Source organism: Chionomys nivalis, chromosome 26, assembly GCF_950005125.1.
Source record: "Chionomys nivalis chromosome 26, mChiNiv1.1, whole genome shotgun sequence".
NCBI classification, from domain to species: domain Eukaryota; kingdom Metazoa; phylum Chordata; class Mammalia; order Rodentia; family Cricetidae; genus Chionomys; species Chionomys nivalis.
This window is the reverse complement of record NC_080111.1, coordinates 27842933-27865772: the sequence shown is the minus strand read 5'-3', so window position 1 is coordinate 27865772 and position 22840 is coordinate 27842933. Positions and strand designations below refer to the sequence as shown.

The 22840-nt window shown below is 40.3% G+C and overlaps 1 protein-coding gene across 5 annotated transcripts in view; it reads left to right on the top strand.

Moving 5' to 3' along the window:
- Cdk14 (cyclin dependent kinase 14) overlaps positions 1 to 22840 on the top strand; it is a 617691-nt gene that overhangs the window by 205911 nt on the left and 388940 nt on the right. For all 5 annotated transcript variants that reach the window (XM_057758883.1, XM_057758884.1, XM_057758887.1 and 2 more), the window contains 2 exons: positions 9114 to 9359; positions 22335 to 22429. In XM_057758883.1, coding sequence (XP_057614866.1) covers positions 9129 to 9359; positions 22335 to 22429 — 326 coding nt within the window. In that variant the 5' untranslated portion in view covers positions 9114 to 9128. The remainder of the gene's footprint in view (positions 1 to 9113; positions 9360 to 22334; positions 22430 to 22840) is intronic.

Here is a 22840-nt window from a genome sequence, read left to right as displayed (position 1 = left end):
CGAGTCTTTGATTTCAGAGTTAATGAAAACATGGGGCCCGAAATACCAAGGTAAACGTTCACAGTATGTGCCAGCTCCATGCTCCCCGAATCCTCAGCTGCTGCGGAGGAATTGTCTGTAAGGCAAAGGGAACACAAAGAAGTGAGCTTATCTGCTTGGTAATTATCTATTTAGAACCATTCGCCACTTCTAACCTGGGGCCCATTTTCATACTAGAGTCAGGAAAGGTCAAAGGAGCTGCTAAGTCCACCAGCTCTGGCGTTCCGCCGGAGAGAAGACAGACCTAGAGAGTTCAGCAAACCTGTTGTGAAGTTGTTTGAAGTCGTGCATGCTAGTCAGTGCTGTTGCCCAGAGCTTGAGTTTGGTAAAAACAAGATGGTGAGTAACAGAATGTCCATGCTCATGTCACTGTATGTACATGCAGTTAACACATCCTTTATCTTTGTTCCGTGTGCTCTGAGAGGCACCTCTATCTACACAGATGCATAGACACACAGACATGCAAATGCACACACACTAATTCAGGAGAGAAGAAACCACAGCCTACAACATGGGAGTGGATGCCGTCCTCATCAACCCCGTAGGTTAAAATAACAGACAAAAGTGGCTGTCATGGGCATTATTCCAGTGGTGTTATAATTCCTCTCAGTCCTCAGAATACTGTTCCTAGCTGTCTTTTTATTGTTGAAATTCCTTTTAAATGAGGAATCTTTTTGTTTATAATTTTTAAAATTCAGGTATTTTTAGTGGAGGTAATACTTTACATAAAAACTTGTAGATGACCAATGATGGTTTTTATTGGGAGCAATTCTGAGAGAAGTTGTTGAGTGGGAGAAAATACTTAGAATTCCATGGGGGTGATGTGCAATGCAAAAAGCAAAACAGAGATAGCTAGAAATAGATGATATTGTTAAGGCTGTACTTATGGCATAGCTTGTACTGCCCCTGTGGTAGACACTCCCTTCATGAACCTCAGAAGACCTTGACCTCGCCCCTGCTACATATGTGGGGATTATTTGACACAGGTAAACTTGGCATCTTTGAAAGCCATTCTTTTCTGGTAGCTGCCTTCCACTAAGCAAGTAAAGAAGGTCACTCTGGGATCTTAGAGACACACCAATCACCAGAAAATGGCTGATTCAAAATGACAATTTTCAACCTGAATGAATTCGGTCTAAACGAATGCCAGTCTTAACCGAATTACGCTCTTTCCCGTCTACTGCTGAGGTTTCAGCAGACAGCTGGCTAGGTTTACATAGCTGCAAGCAAAAACCATAGGTCAAACTCTGCCTGTTGGAGCCCGAACACTGAGTATCTAACCTTTCCTTTTCTTAAACCAAATTAACAAACTTTTGTTAAGGATGATCAGGCCAACTCTACGAGAGAGAACCTATATCTGATATCATTAATGAGGCTAAATAATTCATGGAACCAGTGAAGACCTACTATGATCATTCTGCTAAATTAACAAAGCGGTTAAATGACTCCCAATGGTATCTCTGTCCCCATAGATCAGTGCCTTGCTCAGCCCTCATCAGAGATGCTTCTTCTTGTGGTAGACGACAGTTAGCACAGAGACTCACAGCTGCAGTGTTCAGAGGGTGAGAGACTTTGGAGCACTCAGCCCTGAGTGGGATGTCACTGTCATACTCTTCAAGGCTCAGGGATTTATGCAGAAGGGGGTGGTGGTGGGAGGACTCGAAGAGCTAGCGGTGGTGGACAGTTTGGAAGAAGCAGCATTTTCCAGACACAGCAGGGCAGATGCTCAAGGCAGACACAGGCCCAGCATGGTGATGAAGTGGGCACAAAGGCCCACTGCTCACAAATGGCGGCTGCTGGGTGAGGGAAAATCAGGTTCCTTCTCTGGAGTGATACGGGGTACATCAACATCCTCAGGAGTGGTTGATCAACACAAATGGATTGCACCTTTCTAGTGACATGTTGTTGTTGTTGTTTGTGTTGCTCCTGCTATTGTTGTTTTTGCTGCTGCTGTTGGTAGTGGCGTTGCTGTTGTTGTTGTTGCTGTTGTTGTTTCTGCTGTTGTTATTGTTATTGGTGTTGTTGTTGCTGTTGTTGTTATTGGTGTTGCTGTTGCTGGTGTTGTTGCTGCTGCTGCAGTTGTTATTGGTGTGGTTGTTGTTGTTGGTGGTTTTTTTTATCTTATAAGAAAGAAAGTTGGTGGGGAGGGACACAAAGTTGGTGGGGAGGGAAACAGGGAGGAGATGGGAGGAGCTGGAGTATGGTAGAGAATATGATAAAATATATGATATGACATTCTCAAAGAACAACAAAAAAAGATAAGTGGGCCATACTTACTCAGATGAATATCTCTATGTGTGGTTTCATCTCTCACTTAGATCAAAAATTTAAGTTCTGCTGACTTCACTGGAAGAAAAGAAAATAAGTTTATTCAGGTATTGATGATGATTTCTTCTTTTTAAGTGTTTTCAAGTACCACACATCCCTGCTTATGTAACTCGTGTCACCTCTGTTTGTAAATGCAGTGTGAAACACTGCAGCTGGAGAAAATAGATCCTTAATTCCCATTAGTGTTGGCATGTCTTGTTCTCACACGGGGCGATAGTGTGCTTGTTTACCGTGATCCGCCTCAGGCGCATGTACCTAAGATGTTTTCTCCTGGCCCCAAGATTTGAGAAGACCATTTTTAAACCATAGAAGCATCCTGTTCCTCATGATTTTGTAAGCAAATATTAGTTATATTCTTCAAGAGGACCTTTGAAGACAAATTGGTTTTGAGAGTTGTCATCGCCCTACGAAGGAGATAGATTGTTAAGATTGTTAATTAAAAGGAAGTGTTGCAATATAAGTACACAAAATATAGCAGACTAAATGCAGTCATTGAAGGGATTCTTAATAAAGCTGGCTAAGTGTCTGAATCATCAAGGGCTTCTGGGCAGAGGGAATTTTTAGCACAGTTGTGGCTTCCCTTGGGAGGAAGGCCACTGCCAAAGTCTATGCAGCAAATGGTAAAAGCTGCTGATCTATGGAATGGCCTAAGTCTCCTGTGCCTGGAGCAGCTTCAGTCGGCTGTCTTTGCACATGGCCAAGCACTCATAGTCTTAAAAGTATGTGTAGCTAATACAATCAATTAAAATTAATTTAGGTCTGGAGAAATGGCTTAGTGGTTAAGAGTGCTTATTGCTCTTGTGTAGGACCAGTGTTTGCTTTCCAGCACCCATGTTGGGTGGCTCATGGCAGCCCATAACCAGCTCTGAGGTGCTTGACCTCTGTGGGTACCCACATACTACATGTGTCTTCTCTCTCTCTCTCTCTCTCTCTCTCTCTCTCTCTCTCTCTCTCTCTCACACACACACACACACACACATTTGTTCTCTCAGTATCTCATACTCTCTCTCACACATATATAAATAATTAAATCTTTAACATTTTTCTTTCTACATATTTAATCTCTGATTACTGACTTAATCAAATTGCCCTCCTTTCAAAGACTAATTTCCATGATTCTAACATACTTCATATACTCTAAATAAAGCACATGACATGAAGATGGTTGTTGTAAATATGTTTGCCATACTTATGCATGTCCTGTTCTAAACGCCGATACTATGGGTTGGATTCATTTTATTTTTGAAACCTTTCTAAGCGTTATAGATTTACTCACTTAGCATGCCTCCCCAGGAAGTTTAGTAACAACATTATCTTGTGTGTTCTTGGGATTATGTTATCTTTATAGTTGTACAGTAGCATAGGTTATACAATCTTAGTTGTTAATCATTTGGGGGTCTTAGTTGTCTTATCTAAATTAAATGACTCAGACTTGAATCATAGAATGGAAGTCAAACTGAGTTTTCTTCTTAGGGGTTATTTCACATATATTGTAAAACGTTAACTTGCTGTAAAGACTGCCTTCCATATGTGGGCATTTCTTTTTGCAGTCTGTTGTCTGTCTCACAGATGTGCACTTTGGAATATGTCATTTGGGGAACATTGCCTGTCCTTCACAGCACTGCCATATTGCCCTGGTCGTTATCCCCAGAGCAGACCATGTTACTCTTGTTTCTAAACTGGCACCACCCGCTTGTCCCCCCTTCCCACCCCACCCCTCGCAACCTGTGAGCATCCTTCCATGTCTTCAGTAAATTTCCTGCTTGGTCTAGCACTACTTGGCCATTCAGCATTTTCTGTGTTAAAATTGGTTATGTTGTATTGGATTCATCCTTTCCTATTGTAATTGCTATTCCTACTTTAGTGACTTTTGCCATTTGAAATCACATTGAACCCATGCTTTTTCGGTAACTCATTTGATTTAAACACAATATTATGTTTCTTTTTGATAGTTGAATAACCCACTACTGTATCATCAGTGGGAGCTCTTGTTAGACCGATTCTCTTATCCGACTAACGTTCTTCTGCTGTTTTAAAAAGGCCTCTAGCTTTGCAGTCAATAGCTGGATGTTTCCTAGGCTCCATTTCTCTTGATTCTTCTTTAATTCTTTTCTCCCACCCACCCCCGACACTTATGTCCTGTGAGCTGGAAGCTATTTTTTTCAGTGGGAGCTATAACATCAGCCAGAATACAGGCACGCAGTGGGATGAGCTGGAAATGGATGAAAGGGCTGGAGAAGTCTCCTTTGCGAGGTGTGGGGTTCTGTTTCTGACTCTTCTTACTTAGAAGGTTATATCTGTGATCACGATTCATACTTGCTAACAGATTATGGAGGGGCTCACAGGAAGATGTGGGTGCAGGGGAATGGCACCTGCGTGTAATCTGTCATCCAGTCCTCTTCTGCTGGGTCTGTATCACTCAATGGTTTCATGCTTAGAGCTAGTGGAAATTACAGCTTCCTGCAAGGCATGGACATTGCGATTATTTCACCTTGCTGGTTCCTTCTCTGAACCAGAGTTCTTTAATTTGGGGTCTTCAGGAGAACTACAGGAGTGTGTAAGGGCAGCGGAGCTGAGCCCAGGTATGTCAGGAGGACCCGAGTGAGCTTGGCTTTCTGTTGTGCTCATAGACAACAGATCACGTTGGGCAGATCACGTTTAAGTCCTGTGTCCTAAATTCTGGAAACATGAAACCTACCTAGAAGAGTTTCTTTGCGTTATGTGGAAAACTCAGTGTACATTTCTTCCCTTGATGAAGATGCATGCCCAGAGAAGGTATGGTTACCTGTATGTTTTGTGGCAGCCTGGCTCAACTGGAGACCAGCATAAATTCGGTATAACCTTAATTATGTGGAGAAACTTGTTCATGAGCTTTGTAACTCGTGAAATTATGGTTGATGCTGCCCAGTACATAGCCATATATAGTGACAGCAATTATGACAACCATTGCTTACTTTCCGCCTGGATTTGATACAGTGTATCAGATTTGTTTAGTGGTCTATACAGCAGTGTTTTTGCTTGTTTGTTTTTGTTTTTTGTACATTCTGCTCAGGTATCAGAATGCTCCAGGCTGTTTCAGCTAAGTGCACATAATAGGTTTCTACCCTTGGGTAACGTAGTACCTCACAGGCACTGGCTTATTATTCACAGTTTCAATAGCATTTCTTTGCCTGGGATTACCAGGCTGAAGTCAGGTTGTTGTCTGGGTGGTGGTTTTCACCTGGAGCTCAAGGTCCTCTTCCTTGTCAACAGAACTAATTTTACTGTGTGTGCAGTTCTGTGGTCCCCATTTTCCTGACAGTTGTCAGGCCAAGACTATGATATACCTTATGGTTGTATCACAGAGTTCTCAGCGTGGTCATGGCTGCCTTTCAGACTAGCCAGCCCTCAGCTTTCTGTCTTTCTTGGTTTTGGAGGGCTCTCCTAGCTTTGTTCATCTCACCAGGTAATCTAGTGTTTGTATATAAAACAATACTATCATATGATATCATATTATATTTGCATGGAAAAGGGAGAGGATTATTCAAAGGCAAGAGATTCAGATATTTTAGAATTCACCTATTAAAACCTTCAGCAGGAAAATCTTGATGATAGCTATTCATGAACATATGTATTTGTTATTTTTGTAGCAGCACTGTGCTTTTTAAACAATAGCTTTTGGATGAATGTCTTGAAGGCTTAGCTCTTTTTTTTTTTAATAAAACGCGATGATTGGTTATTTGGATGAATCTTTTGTATAAGATTTGTTACAAGAAGACTGAGCGTGACTGGAAAAAGGCTGCAATACCATAGTGTGCCCTTCCTTTCATGGACTTAGGCAAAGGAGTGTTGAAGCTCAGATGCTGGAGGGAAGGCTCAGCAGTGAAGAGCACTTGCTGTTCTTGCAGGGGACCTGGGATGTTCCCAGCATCCACTTTGCAGCTTCCAAGTGTTTGCAGCTCCAATTCCAACATCATCTTCTGGGCTCAGTGGGCACTGAGCATGCATGTGGTGCATATGCATAATATGCAGGCAAAATATGCATACATCTAAACTAATATAAAAAACCTTAAAGAAGTAATGCCTCTCACATATGGTCTGCTGGTAGGATGCCTGAAGAGCGTGGTACTGCAAAACTACTATGGCAGGCTGATTTATTTCCACTTCAAGTAACTGTAGTCTAAATTAAAATAAATTGAGGTTTTCTTTTCCATTTCTTTATCAGTCTACGTAGATGTTTGTCAAGTTTTAACTTTGTTTTTAATTTTTATTCATTTTCTTTTTTTTTTAATTTTTATTCATTTTCATCAGTGTTTTTTATTTCCATTTTGATATTGAATTGTTATTCAATTTTGTTCTTATTTTGGATTTTATCCACTCCTCTAAGGATCTTAAGATTGATTCCAAGCTTATATCTTTATATCTTTCTTCTTTCCTGCGTTCATTTAGTATTATATGTTTATGTATATGTATTTTATATGTATATATACTATATATTACATATATTAGCATTGCATGTTTATGAATTTGTCTTAGAACCTCTTGTCTTTAGGGTTTAGTGACACTTGAGGCTCATGTGTCTGTTGACTGACTCAGTGATGGTGTTAGTTTTTTATTTACTGACTTTCCTATCTTTAAAAAGAACACAAATCCTTAAAATATTGAATGCACTTAGCATATTTATGGTATATTATTAAGTTTTGATCATGTGTAGAAGATTCTATATTGAATCTTTAAAAATATATACCTTCAGAGCTGGAGAAATGGCTCAGTGGTTTAGATCACTTGTTGTTCTTCCTGAGGCCCCAAGTTTGATTCTCAGCATCCGTGTTAATGGTTTAGAACCATTGGTAACTCAGCATCCTCTTCTGGCCTCTCAAGATACTACACAATGTGGCACATACACGAACACACGTGTGTGCACACACACATGCACAGAGACACATATACATGTACATAAAAAATAAATAACCAGAAACTCCAAACTCCCAGAACATCTTCAACTCTTCTGAGGTGTGCTCAGAAGTGTCTCATTTGGTTTAACCATAGTTCAACCTGTACTTAACAATGGTGGCAGATTCTTGGAACAGGGTAGATGCTGAATATCGAGTTAATTTTTTTCCTGAAGCTTTAAGTACTTGGCTTATGCACACATTTTGCTTGTTTTTTTCTTAGCATACAATTTTGCATATTTATTGCATAATTCAAATAAAAGTTTATAAACTTAATAATACTACCTTTACTTGTGTCTGCAGATATCTGATACTCTGCTTTATGTTGTTTTCCACTGTGTTTATACACGCTCTGAAACATTGACACCACAGCTGTTCTGTGTGGTTACAGCAGTGTGTGTATCGGTGTGTAACATAGATACAGTTACTCTCCAATGGACTCAAGCTGCATGTTATTCTAAAGTTGGTCTTTGAGCTTTAGCAATATGGACTTTTCTTAAATGTTTCCCAGCTTTGCTCATTTGACATCATGTAGGGAAGCTTTTTAAGAGAAGCGGTAAAAGCAGTTCCATTCTGAAGTTGTTTCTCTAGAGTTGGTGTGTAGATTTTCTGTTGCTGTGACAAGATACCCGGGATGACCTGAAACCAGCAGAGGTTTCCACATCCCAGCCTTCAGACAGTTGACTGTTGCTTGGGCGTGTGCCATGCAGCAGCACAGCTAAGGTGCATGGTAGAGCAAAGACGCTCACATTGTGGTTATGTTTGCTGCAGGTCATGCTGAGAGAAGAGCAAAGCAGAGAGAGAAGCAGAGTGGGAGGGAAAGGGAGAGAAAGGAGGAGGAGAGAATGTTCTAGAGTCCAGAAATGAAGGAAATGCACACAGCCAGTGGTCTGACTTCCTTCTGCTGGGCCCACCTACTTAAACTTCCACCACCTCACAGTAATGTTCAGGGTGGGCACCCACGACTTTCACACATGGCTTTTGGGGGACACCTAAGGTCCTCCCAGGACAGCTAGAGGTTGCACAGTAGACTCCAGAACCTCCAGAGCCTAGGGAGACTGAGAGCCGGAACACAGTGTGGTAAAGGAAGGCAAAGCAGCAGAGGACTAAAGCGAGGCGTGGGAGTGGAGCAGGCTGGGCAGTGCGAGCGACTGCGGGTGCGGGAGGGCACCGGCGGTGCCGAAGGGAAACATCCTGTAAATGGTGTAAACAGTATAAAGTTGCTATCTTTCACTGGTAGTCTAATCCCTTAGCTTTGAATCAAAAAGGAAAACCCACAATCGTCCTCATTACTATCACCTAACTACTATTTCACTCCACTTGACATGAAGTCAATCAAGATGGTGGAAATTTTCAACCTGAATCTTCAGAGGTAAACGTTTGAACAAAGTAGCCCCATCCTCCTTAGGTTTCTTCAGCTCCTGCTTCTGTCAGCTCCTGCGTGGTCAGTAGGTGCCCATCCCATCCCAGCTAACTGTGGCTTTGTTTGTTTTATCAAATGGGTTTTCCACTCTTTTGATGATTTAGAAATACCCATTTGCAGTCAGATGATAAAACCTGAGAGTCCAGAACCTTGTCGGATATACAGCCAATGCCATAAGGTATTCTTGTTTGTTTGTATTAGGTAGATAAATTTCTTTTTTTAACGTGCAAACTGCGAGTCTACACAGAAGAGTTGTAAGGAATTTTCTGTATCGTGAGTATAGCTCATAAAGTGGGCTTTTCTGAGCTGAAACGCGCCCTGGCCAGATGAGTGTGTGTAGTGATGGTGCTGTTTCAGTGAGGCTCACTCAAGTCATCCCATCTATTTTCCAGATATGTGTCACAAAGATGTCTACACGGAACTGCCAGGGGACGGATTCAGTGATCAAGCACCTGGACACCATCCCTGAGGACAAAAAAGTCAGAGTCCAGAGGACGCAGAGCACCTTCGACCCATTCGAGAAGCCTGCCAACCAAGTCAAAAGGGTGCATTCCGAGAATAATGCCTGCATTAACTTCAAGTCCTCCTTGGCTGGCAAAGAGTCACCCAAAGTGCGGCGGCACTCCAGCCCCAGCTCGGTAAGGACCCCCCATATATCATGGGGTACCCGGAAGGACTAGCCTTCAACACGGCTGCACCCTGTGCGGATGACGGCAGGTGGTGTTTGTAGAGAGAGTTTATGCATTTTCTCCCATGGTTGAATATTTTGGAAGAGAGAAAACTAGACAAAGACTCTCTTGAGTTAAGAGTGCCCAGCAAGCAAATATGAAATCATTTAACTTATTTTTAGAAATAAAACAAAGCAAATACCTTTTTCTTTTTTAAAAAATAAGATTATTTGGCCGGGCGGTGGTAGCACACACCTTTAATCCCAGCACTCGGGAGGCAGAGGCAGGCGGATGTCTGTGAGTTCGAAGCCAGCCTGGTCTACAAAGTGAGTTCCAGGACAGGAACCAAAGCTACAGAGAAACCCTGTCTCGGAAAACCACACAAAAAATTTTTGGGGGGGGAGTTAGAAAAATTTATCATTGCAAACCCTTTGTATTTCACCCTCTTAGAGATGTCTGTGGACTTGTCTGTGCTCGTGAGAAGTTTCCTACGTCGGCAGGTTCACAAAGCATTTCACTGAAGAATGAGCGCTGGTCAGCTGTCCTCTCACAGTTTACTCCCGATGGAAATATTGTAGAATTTAACAGCCAGGCGTTGATCCTCAGAGGGAAAGGCCACTCTCATTTTTAGGAAACCCTCAGCTCAAAGCCAAGGCAATTCTTGGCTTTTGACTAAAGTGTTTGCCTTAGTTTGAGTGTAGTGAATCCAGTAGACTGTGTGGCCTCAGAAAGAGACGTTTACTTTCTTCCTCCCAGAGCTGGGAAGTCCTCGGTCAGGATCCTGGCCGTGTGGTGAGCCTGTGGTCCGGACACCGGTCTCACTCATGAGGGCAATGACCAAATGAGCCCCTTGCCTTCGCCAGCTCTCACCTCTGTCTAAGTACTGCTTCACTGAGATGGGGCGTTTTTCAACATGCAGCTTGTCGAAGAGGCATTCTCATCCAGGATGCTTGCTGCTTCTCACTTACAAAAATGTAATTGGAACTCAGACTTTCAGGGCTGGCTGGCACTTAGTGTTGTAAAAATATGCTGTGATCTTTTGAAACGGAATAATTTTCAGACTTTACCGACACTTAATAATCTTTGGACATTAATGCCCTAAGGGTTTAGAGAGTGGAAGGGAGATGATAAGGAAGCTTGATTCTGTTACCTTGCTAAAAACACATGGCATTTAACAAGCGCTGAGCTCAAAGTTTCTGTGGGATCAGACCCAGCAAAGCCACTGAGCTGCTCCTGTAGTGTTGGCACTTAAGTTTCATTACGTTTTGTGCTACGGAGCAGATCCAGTGTCAATAAAGCAGAAGTAAGTAGTACTGCAGCACCTCTGAAACTTGGTTATGGAGCCCCAATCCCTTGCTTGTGGTCATTACTTGTTACTGTGGTGGGTTTGCCTGTGTCACAGCTCCACCACTGACTCCCAGAGAACCTTCAGATCTAGTGTTATGTAAGAGAAACTGAGAGCTGTAGACAGCAGTCAAGCTCCTACCGTCTTAAGGCAACTGTATACAATCTACTCTGTAGTTACCTGGTACCATATGTTAGCCTCTGATGGTTTGCAGAAATTACCATTCTAGATATTACAGGAGTTAATCTCATGCTAAAACGTGCTATCTATCTGGTTTCATTGGAGTGATCATCCTGTATGGTCTCTGGGATTGCTAGCTACAGTATGTGGGTAATAATACTCCTTTTGCCTGTTGTTACAATTGTTCCTATAGGTGCAAGCTCTTTAGGTTGTTTCTGGTTTTCAGTTTAAACATAGCCTCATTCCTTGTTTCGAAAATCCTTATAGTTTCCGATTCTATACAATAATCTGGTTTATAATTATACTTTTTCTGCCTTTGGTCTAGAATCTGCCATTTCTCTAGATGACCCTCATCTTCCCCCCACCCCCCGCCAATTGCAGAACGAAACTTAGAAACCACGATTCGATTGCTGTGTGAGCTTATTGCCAGTGGAGGGCATGTAGTGTGAAAAGTCAGTGCGTGCATCGTGATGTAAACATCAACAATGTCCCGTGAATACGCATTTATAGGTTTTAACAAGAATTAGCTAAAACATCCTTATCCAGAAAAGCTGGGACCTGGTTGTATTTGATACTTCTCTTTCCACATGAAGTTTTTTTTTGTTATTGTAATAGAATTGAACATAGTTTAAGGGTCAAATTTGATAGGATTAGGTAGATGGTAATGCCATAGTTTTTGAAGCCCACCATATAATTAGAGAAACTGGTAGAGTAAAGCCGAACCAACAGATAATTTCTCCAGTAAGCACACAGCATCTCCATGAAGCTCAGGGCAGTCACACTGAGGGAACAGATGGAACAAGAAAGGGGCAGTGTTACTGACGGGGAAGATGGAACAAGAACTGGGCAGTGTCACTGAGGGGGAAGCCGAAGACCCCGAAGTTCTCACCAGGACATGTGACAGCTTACTGAGAATCCAGCACAGCACTGTCACCTCAGAGTTCCATGGCTTCTGTGAGTAAGGGAGAGCAAGGAAAGTGCAAGAAGTCTCGGGATGCAGGTGGTCTCATGCCTTTCTTTTGGGACTTCTCTCAACTGACAAGTTGAGTTACTTTTCTTGCCTTATGTAGAACGTTTTGGAATAAATTCTGCATAGGGAAGATTAAATAGAAGTAAGGGAACAAGGAGGCCCAGGAAGAAGTGACATAGAGAAACAGAATTTAGGGATAATTAGTAATTTATGGGATAATAAGGAATACACAAAGCATTTTCTCCGTTATGTTTGTGTCTATAAATACATGTCTATAACATTTTTGCTTACATTAATACACAGCATTGAGTAGTGTATTATTATAAATACATGTCTATAACATTTTTGCTTACATTAATACACAGCATTGAGTAGTGTATTATTATAAATACATGTCTATAACATTTTTGCTTACATTAATACACAGCATTGAGTAGTGTATTATTATAAATACATGTCTATAACATTTTTGCTTACATTAATACACAGCATTGAGCAGTGTATTATTATAAATACATGTCTATAACATTTTTGCTTACATTAATACACAGCATTGAGTAGTGTATTATAATACAGAAAGGACACTGTACCATGATTACATTTCTAAGTTTTATTACTTGTAACTGCATTTTCTGTTCATTTGTCCCTGACTAGTAAGATTGGTAACACTGTTTCAACCTCAACAGCAATGTGTTAGTTTGATTATTTTATACCTGTGATAACCGTAGGAAATCATGACCCATGAAAACCATTGGCACAGGGTTCTGTTATTTTTTGAATCATGTGATGGTATAGTTGTGTTTGCTAGGTTCGAGCATCCTTGCCCTGGCACAGCAGTATTGATTTGTACCCTTCATCTCATCATTATTTCAACTATTGGTCAGTTAGAATTGTCCCTAGGAGTACAGTGGAAAGACACCGTGATGAAGTGTGGCAGTATTTCTACTGTTATAATGAGGAAATGACTATTTCTTATACAGACTGTGGCGGGAGCTATTTTGAAATGTCATACCTTGGAATGGGGATGTAACTCGGGGGTAGGACAATTGTTTGTCATGGATAGAAAAGCTTCATCTTCAGTCTCTACACAAAAACCAAACACAACACAAAACCAGAAACTAAAACCACTGAAAACCTTAGTCACGCCTTCATTTCTTGTACACGTGTGTGTTCCTGTGTGTGTGTGTTTTCCGGGTAGAGGCTGTTATATGCTAGGAACAATGGCTGAAGTACAGGAATCAATTGAACCTTGGTATCAGTGTTACATGCTAGTCCATTCTTGTGTTTTTGTTCCCAGACCATGACGTGCTTAAATTCAGGGGTATTGTAAAGAATAAAGTATTATAGTAATTAACATATTTAAAACTTACTTGATAGTTTCCAGCATTTTGTTGAATGCCCACTTTTTTATACTATTTATCAGTATTTGATGCAATCACTGACATGATAAGCTTGCACTAGGCTTTTCTGTCACCTTCAGCACAGCCTGTCACCCCCTTCTCACCAGTTGTAGCTATCGGGAGGACCACAGGTAGATGCTTGTCTTGGTGAACCAGGTTAGAAAGCATTTCCCTGAGTTGGGCTGACATCTGCTGAGCCCAAACAGAGTTTATTTTCAGTTCATATTCAGGTTAGTTTTCTCCAAACACTCTAGAAACTGCTTCAGTTTTACATCTTTTCATACCATAAAAATCTCCATGCCGTAATAGGCGGTGCTAATTCTGGAGCGAGAGGAGGAAGGTATGGGTTTGCAGGAGAGTCCTCACATACCCATTCTGGGGTCGAGTCCTCTTGGCATTGCTTCCTTTCTATTGAATGAAAGATCCCCCAAACCAAGCCTCTTTGTCAGCGTGTTTCCATGTCTGGTACTTGGGGCTATTCCTTTGTCTAGCAGTTAGATCCTCCTTGCGGTTATCTGTTTACTGTGAATTGCTTTAGTGAAGGAATAAAACTGCAGAGAGATAGAGCTTGTTCTGGGGCTCAGGGGGAAACAAGATGACTGGAGGTCACAGAGTTCTGATTGGCTCCTTCCTCCCTCATTTGCATAACCATGTGTACACAGAGTACTGCAGCCATCCTTAATTGTGGCTTTCTTGCAGTTAATGGTGGTATGGTCCTGATCTTCAATGACTGCCTGGCCAAGACCATGTGTTAAAGGCTTGGATGCTGTCCATGCCTCATAAAGTAGGACTCAGAGGAGGGAAACTGGGTCACTGGGCACGTGCCCTTAAATGGTATTATTTGGACCACCCCAACTACTTCTTGTTTTTCTTGTCTCTCAGTTTTCTTTCTCCATGCCCCCTTTCCTTCTTTCTTCCCTGCCTTCTATCTCCTGCCCCATCCCAGATGCTATGGGGTAACCAGGCCTTCTGTATGCTCCTGTCATTTGGTACTGGGCCATCCCAACTAAAAGCAATGGACTCAGGTGACCATGGACTGAAACCACAAGTCCAAATAAGCCGTTCCTCAGGTGAGTTGTGTTCGATATTTTGTCAGGAGGCACGGGGCTCTCAGCCTTACACAAATAGTCCTCATGGAGAATGAAAACGAGTCTTCAGTGAAGCCGGTGGAGCTATGGCTGCATCACTGGGATGCACATTCCGGGATACTCATGTCGTGTATGATAATACAGCCTCAACACCTATCCCTACTTCTAGGGATGAGATTTCAGCAGAAGAGAGAACTAAGCACAGTTGACTGTGTCCCCATTTGGGCAGAACTTCAATCCGTGGGGCTGTTTTCCTAGAGTAGTAGTAATAAAGGAAAGAGATGCTCAGTTCTCATCAGTTTATTTTAATTCTGGTTCTGCCAGTAGCCACAGAATCTTAGATAAGTTTCGTTATTGTTCCACCCTTTACATTCTTCATGTCCTAATGGGGTGTAGAATAGAATCAATCTTACAATGGGTTTATTCGTTATAAACTAAGGTAATAAGAGTAAGCCTTCAGTGTTCTTGATGTTTGTTACTGCTGTGCGAACAATGACGTAGAGCTGTAAGGTCCTGCCTTGCGAGTGGCAGGGTGGCGAGCACTGTTCAGCTGCAGCATCCACTCTTTCCATTACCCAGACCAATGTTCCTCTCCAGTGAGCCAGGCAATTGACAGCCCTTTGCACTTCTATTCTGTTTTTGAAAAATGCATTAACATTATCTCATTAAATTCAATGTCTCCATGGAGTGTCTGTTGGCAGCTGCACCTTAGCCGTCTGTATTTCCAAGTCACCATGGTGCTTTTGAGTGCACACTCTAAGTAGAGAAGTGATAAGAAGGAACAGTTTTCCCATAAGGCTGTTTCCATCCGTTCATGCACCCGAGGTCGCAGAGCAGAGCTAATGCTTAGGGTTGCCTGCATCTCTATGTGTTCTGGTGTCTTCATTTAAACAGGACAGCATAATAAAGTTGTGTGGAGAAAGGCAATGAAAGACCTGATCTTTAATTTTAAGAGAGGGACCCCTGCTCCACTCTTGCATTACTCTTGGTTTTGTTCATTGGATAGGAGAGGTTTTACTCATGGCCTCTTTAAATGCTTGGCATTTGGATTCCTTATTTATATGCGTGGTAATTGCACATCAGACTACTTTCCATGCTTAAAATAGAAAACTCACTTTGTAAGAACCTAATCCTCAAAGCTTAGACCGTCTCATATAGTCCATGTTTCAAGGAACCATCCTTTCATAGACCAGAGCTGTTTTTAGAGGGGAATCACATGCCTTCGATCTGTCTTAGGAAGACTGTATGATTGATCTGCAAATTACAGACTATTTCCACAGGCTCTTTCCACAATGTCTACAGATCAGTACCACAGGGCAAATAACTGATTGTTTTACTGCTAAACGGGGCAAAGTATTAATTTTACGCCATTCCAGTGTTAATAGAATATACTTTAACCACAGCAGTTAATAAATCCAAATCCATTTGGATAAATAGACCATATGTGTCTTTATTATTTTTTCTTACTTGTTTGTTTTTCTTTTAAATAAAGTCGATATTGGTTTTTATAACATGAAAACTTTCACATTTTTACAGTTGCCTCTGCTCAGTTTTTAGGTAGCGTTTCAATGTCTCATTTGAAAGCAATCGCGTATTCCAGGCAGATTGCACAGAGTGAAACATACAATGTTTAGTCAATCTTTGTGCCTCTCCTAAGAGACGAAAAACTGCTGTCTTCAATCTCCACCAGTTCCTGCCTCCTAGTACTTGCTGTCAGTATACAGTAGCCAGATGGGCCCTGTAAGGAGCAAAGGGGTGGTTTTCTGTAGCTACCTTTTCCTTTAGCTCAGATTCATTCTTAAAGGAGTCCAGCAGAAGACGTGAAGAGTTTTTCACTCGGATTTAAAAAACTTTAGAGAGGAACTGTGAGCACAATATTTTCTCCATTGAAGATCATTTATACAAAGTTTAATATAGGTTTTAAATTTCTATTTAGAACTTGAGCTCGGGAGGGTGATGGTGAAGTGCGACATTCACAAGCTGTTTCCTGGTGATGAGAAACGGGTGCGAATAGACCCACACAGGACTAGTCAAGTAGCTCAGAATGCAAATGTCCACTACATTTTACTTGGTTCTTATGTCTTTTTTGAGAGAAGAAAAAGTAAAAACTTCAGTGTGATGTGTAATTTAACATATGTGGAAAGAAAATACCATTAACAAATCTTGGATCTCCTTTACACGTTCCCTTCCTGTCTGTGTTAAAATTTGAAGTATGTTAGTCTGTCATCAAACTATCTGTTTTTCTGTGACCTGCATTGCCCCTCCTCACCGCAATGTCTATGTTGCTGTTCTAAATACAGTACCTCAGACCCTATCTGCAGATAAGATCCTCGATGAGGTAATTAAATTCACTTGCAGTCACGGGGCTGGGTCCTCTACCTGATGGTCTTACAAGCTGAGGGAGGGACACCACAGAGATAGAGTAGAGAGAGGAGAAGCAGGATGAGGACTCCAGCCACAGAGAGGCCTCAGCAGGAACCAAACCTGCCGTCTCCACCAACTGATCTGCTGTCTTCCATAATTGGAAATGCCTTTTTTGTTGTTGATGCTACCCGTGCAGCATTTTGGAAACCTCTGGGCAACTACGACATAACTAGAAAACAATGCTTTGTTATTAGTTAGGGTGTTTTCTTAAAATACTGTTCATAACCAAGTTTTGCTATTTTCCCTCGCACTATATGCTGAATGGGAACATTAAAGAGATGAGTTTTGCTTTGAGGAAAAATGCGTTTAATTAAAACTCAGCAGATAGTCTTGGGAGAAAGTCATCTTTCCGGGAAAGTCTCCTATTTATACACTTAGACTAGAGTAAATGATGCCGAAAGTGTTGTACAGCCCTAGTTATTTCTGATTTCTGTGAAGACAAGAGTTCTATTTTTGGTCCATGCTTCGTTAAAAATTTAGCAACATGTAACTATGGAGCTTGGTGTGGTTTTGTGGAACTGTCCTCTCATTGGATACTTTGTTGAAGAAATGGGTTACTATGGTGTTCAGTGCTATGGTAGATTGAATAACTGACCTGGAAAACTTCTTGCAGTCTTTGTTGCTGCTTTTGACACATTCATTCTGCCTGTGAAGATGTTTTGTCAGCATCTAGAGATACCTGGGTTTAATAATTGGGACCAGAAAATGATTCTCTTTATATCAGTATTGAAATAAGAAGCAGGATTTGCCTATCTCATTTTTAAAGTAGATTCATAACTCCAAGTTACCAACCATGTCATATACACTTGGAAAAAGTTGATGTCATAATTGACAAATTGAATTTTTTCCTTCCATCTTTGGAATTGTTGTTGTTTTCTTTTTTGAGACAAGATCTCACTATGTAGCTCTGGCTGCCCTAGATCTCACTATGCAGACCAGATTGACCTCAAAGTCACAGAGATCCTCCTGCCTCTGCCTCCCACGTGCAGCTCAGCCTGGTCTACAGAGTAAGTTTCAGGACAGGTACCAAAGCTACAGAGAAACCCTGTCTCCAAAAAACAAACAAAACAAAGCAAAAACCCTCTTTCCACTCTCTAAATCCCCTTTCCAGTCTCACGACCTTTAATCATGCTCGCTCCCATGTAAATATACATAATAAAAATAAGAAGCCACAATCTGCATATGAGAGAGTATGTAGTTTTGTCTTTTGATATTGGATCAACTCAGTTAATATAGGAATTTCAGAGCCATCATTTTTCCTTCTGGATTTGTAAAATTTCATTGTATATGTGCCTCCTTTTTTTTGTGTGTGTGTTCACCAGTGATTGGATGTCTACACTGTTGTGTTTTCTTGCTATTGTGAATGGAGAAACAATGAAATACTTGTGCCAGTGTCTCTGTGGCAGGATGTAGAATGCTTTGGGTGCAGGAACTGTGGTGGCATAGCTGGGTCAAGTAGTAGTGATTCTTCTTCTTCTTCTTCTTCTTCTTCTTCTTCTTCTTCTTCTTCTTCTTCTTCTTCTTCTTCTTCTCCTCCTCCTCCTCCTCCTCCTCCTCCTCCTCCTCCTTCTCCTCTTATTCCTCCTCCTCTCTGATTTCAGTAGTGCTGAGCCAGTTTATATTCCCACCAGCAGTGAATAGGGCTCCTCTTTTCCCATATCCTCACTAGCATTAAATGTCTTTTTCCTTGATGGTAGCCATTCTGATTGGGGTGAGATGGAATTTCACAATTATTTTTATTTGCATTTTTCTGATGCTAAAGATGTTGAACCCTGTTAAACATATGTATTGCTCATTTGTCATTTTTCTTCCTTCCTTCCTTTTTTTTCTTTTAATTTTGATCTTGGAAAATTTCAAACATGTATATAAAACATGCTGGTTACTTCGTCCTCCTCATTTCCAGGTCTGCCAGTCACACCCCCTTCCCTACACAACTTTTCTTATGTATTCGTTAACTTGTTGTCTAGTGTCCAGTGGACTTTCACTGCATGTTTGTGAACCTGAATTTGAAACTAGGCATGAGAACCCTGGGTGTTAACATGGAAAGAATGAAACTCAATCCCTACACCTTACGTTGTACAAAACTCAATTCCAAATGGTAGGGTTTTCCCCTTCTTTATGTTCAGATACACTCATTATTCTGCTTTTGAATCTTCTCAGTAGCACATTGTTGATCCCCCACATCACAAATCTGTGAACTTTTATTTGCCAAAGGTGGTTCACTTATATTTATTGTAATCTCTGATTTAGTTGGGCTTTAAGTTATCCTTATTTGATGATGATTTATTTAGTGTATTTTTTTTTTTTTTTGAGAATCCCTTGTCTAATTTCCCTTTCCTTATCTCTTTCTTTCTTGGGTTTCCCCTCATTCCTCAATTTATTTAAAATGTATACATCTTACTTGTATAAATGTAGCAAATACTTTTAAGATGTAAGGAAAATACTAAAATTTGTGACTTTGGAGTTAATTAGTGTCTACTCTCTGTTCTAAATGATTCAAGAATTCTCAACATGATTCTCTCCTCTCTTCTCTCCTCTCTCTCCTCTCTCTCTCTCTCTCTTTCTCTCTCTCTCTCTCTCTCTCTCTCTCTCTCTCTCTCTCTCTCTCTCTCTCTCTCTCTCCCTTCTTGTACTTCTTGCACTGGTCCAGCCAAGCCTTATGTTGAAGTACTGTGAGGTTAATGCCTTGATTATTTGCCTCAGGTGATAAAAGTTGCAATGTCTACATATCTCTCACTGGCTACACTAACTGCTGCACTATTAGTGATACAAATAAATCATTGCCTCTTTTTGTTTGTTTTGTTTTGTTTTGAAGCAGATTCTCTCTACATAACTCTGACCTGGAACTTACAATGTAGATTAGGCTGGCCTCAAACTTACAAAGAAGCCTCTATGTCTGTCTCTGGAGAGCTAACCACACCCAGCCAAATCACTTCTTATTAACTTTATAAAATATTCTTTGCCATTTTGTTATCTCTGATTAACTTTTCTGTGTAGATGCAGTCGCTCCTTGAAGTGTCTGGTGAGAATTTTTTTCAAACCCGAGTTTATTGCTGTTTCAACTATATCTTTTTTCTCATTCAATACTCATTAAATTTTTTTATGCTGGTTAAATATTGATCATACAGTAACTTCAAAGTCATCCTTACCTTTTCACTGATAGCCCTGTTCCAAGAGTTTTAGTTCCGCTGTCCATTAAACTCCATGCTTCTGTTTCTTGGTTTCATCTTTTGTGAACTGTGACTTTAGGATTTGTACTCATGTTTTTATTTGAGAAACCTGTCAGCTTATTCTGATGCTGTCACATGCTTCTGTTGAATGCATCAAAAAGCCATGATGTAATTATATTTTCATTAAAATAAAACTATTAAGAAAAAAAGCCATGGTTATACCCTTAGATTTAATTGCATTTTCAGGTGACTAGGGATGCTGAATGCAGTTTTAAATATTTGTTGGCCATTTGTAATTGTACATTGTCATTTCTGTAGATGTTGGCCGAGTCTTTGCTTTGTCTTTCTGACTCAATGACCTCATTCTCATCTGTCCTTTCTGTTTTTATAAAATTAAGTCTCCCCTTACCTTTCTCATGTATATGTAAAGGTTTCTACTATTTTAATCTAATAGTTTTCTCATGGGTTTAGGGGCATTTCTATGAAATTTCACTGCCAATTGCATTAAACCATTCAAGATTCCTCAAAATGTCTGGTTAGATAATTCTTTTTTCATGGTCATGAACTGTTAATTTTGAAGAATGCATCTTTAGTCACTGTGTTGCGTTTGGTGTGGTCTGGGGACAAGAGAACATATTTAGTAATTTTATTTTTAATTAATTGCTACAGTTGGAATGCAAGTCGTGGGCTTCTTTGTGACCTGTCATTCATCTGTATCATTGTACTTTCTGTATTTGACCTCCTTGCTCTTCTCCCCTGCAACCTCAGTGTACAACTTTCTCCCTGTAAGTAGTCTCTCCTCTGCTTTCGTGTGTGTGACCAAGTCTAGATTCTGCATATGAGGGAAAATATGGGGCATTGTTTTCTTCTTTCTCTCTTTGCCCTCCCCCATTTATTCCCTTTCCTTCCTCATCATAATCTCTCTTATTTCATATCTGTATATGTCCTACATATGGCCTCGCACACACACATAAATATGTGTCTATATATGACAGGAAATATGGTTCATGTATTTCTGAGTTTGACTTGTGCTGCTTATGTTATCATTTTTATTTTTACATCATATTTATCATGTTAATGATAATCTCTATTAGTTTTCCTGAAGATGCTATATTTCACCGTCTTTATGGCTGAATAAAACTCCACAGTGTGTATGGACCACATTCTCATCAAATTAATCTGCTGCTCATCTTGTGTATTGTGAGTGCCTCCCTTCCGTAGCAAAACCACCAGGTTACACTCTCACCAGCGTAAAAGTGCATGACACTTCTCTAGCATTTTTGTCCTGTTGTTTTCCTGGTGACAGCCGGTCTTATGGGTGAGATGGCATCATGGTGTTGTTTAATTTGCATTTTCTTGATGGCTAAGGATGTTGAACAGTTTCCACATACTGGCTGTCTGAAGTTCTACCTTTGAGAACAGTTCTATTTATTCACCTACTTATTGATTAGATGGGTTTTCATGTTTAATTCTTTGGACCTTCTTTATTGCCTGTGTTAATCCTCTACCACATACCGTTGCAAAGCTTTTCTCCCATCCTGTCGGCCATCTCGCCACTCTGCTTGTCCCCTTTGCGGTGCAGACACTCCTCAATTTCATTGGTCAGTCCTTAACAATTTTATGACCTGTGAGAATGCGAGGTTAGAATGATCAGTTATCTCTAGATAGTATGCGTTATCTATGTGATTTACTGATGAAATACATTGGAGGAGTACTTTCTGACTAAGTGTTATACAGTCATGATTTGCTGTAGAGTAACGTAGTGTTCCCAGCATCAGCGGCTGTATAATTCATGTAGTAACTACAGTTTTGTTATAAGTAGAAAGTCATAGTTAAGATGACCATTCTAATAGAACTTTGTGGGTAGTCAAATGTGATTTTTGTACAACCTTCTATGTATCACAAAATTTTCTTCATTTGGTCCCTCCCCTACTACTGAAACAAGGTAAAAATTATTCTACGTCAATGGGATGTATAAAAACACGGGGCAGAGTATGTTTGACTTGCATATACTATTTTATTAATTATAATTTAGAATATTGTGCCATAATATGGAAAATGTTCATAACATATTGAATGTAAGAACACAGGTCATAAAGCATGTACATTGAATGTGATGTCATCTCTATTAAAAGAGTTTCCAGCAAGATAGCCTTGGGTGATTCTATGTCAAAATATTTACAGGTCTACCTTGGTTAGATTATGGGCAAATATAATTCTATGTGTGTTTGTGTATTCTGAATTTGTACAATGATTGTTTATTGCCTTGTTTTAAAAAATATTCTGATATCAGAAAATGTTACTTATTCATTGTCAACAAATTGGTGCTGAAACAATCTGTTTTGTTTTTCCGCTGTTCCATGTTTAGCCAACAAGTCCCAAGTTTGGAAAAGCTGATTCCTATGAAAAACTGGAGAAACTAGGCGAAGGATCTTATGCAACAGTCTACAAAGGGAAAAGCAAGTAAGTTAAATGTTTTAAAGAACAAGTCATATGTGCAGGGTATCTGTTCTCTTAATAGTAAATAGCAGCATAGTTAAAAAATTCAAATTTACTACAGAGTAGATTTTCCTGCTGTTTGGTTTCCTGACTTTTGTGACCTTGCTTTAAACAAGCCTAAAAGCTAATGGAAGTGTTTTTTTTTTTTAACATAGCTTACTTTTTCTCAATGGAGCTAGAATCTTCAAATGAGAACTATGAGAATAATTAGAATCATGGTGGTTTGCCATTTATTATTTTTTTCATTTTCCCCATTTATTGAAAATAGATTATTTTCTCATATAATATATGCTGACTATATACACTCAAAGGGCCCCCAGAACACTGAGTTAAACTCTGTGATATATGCACAGATAACCTGGTGCAGACCTCTGT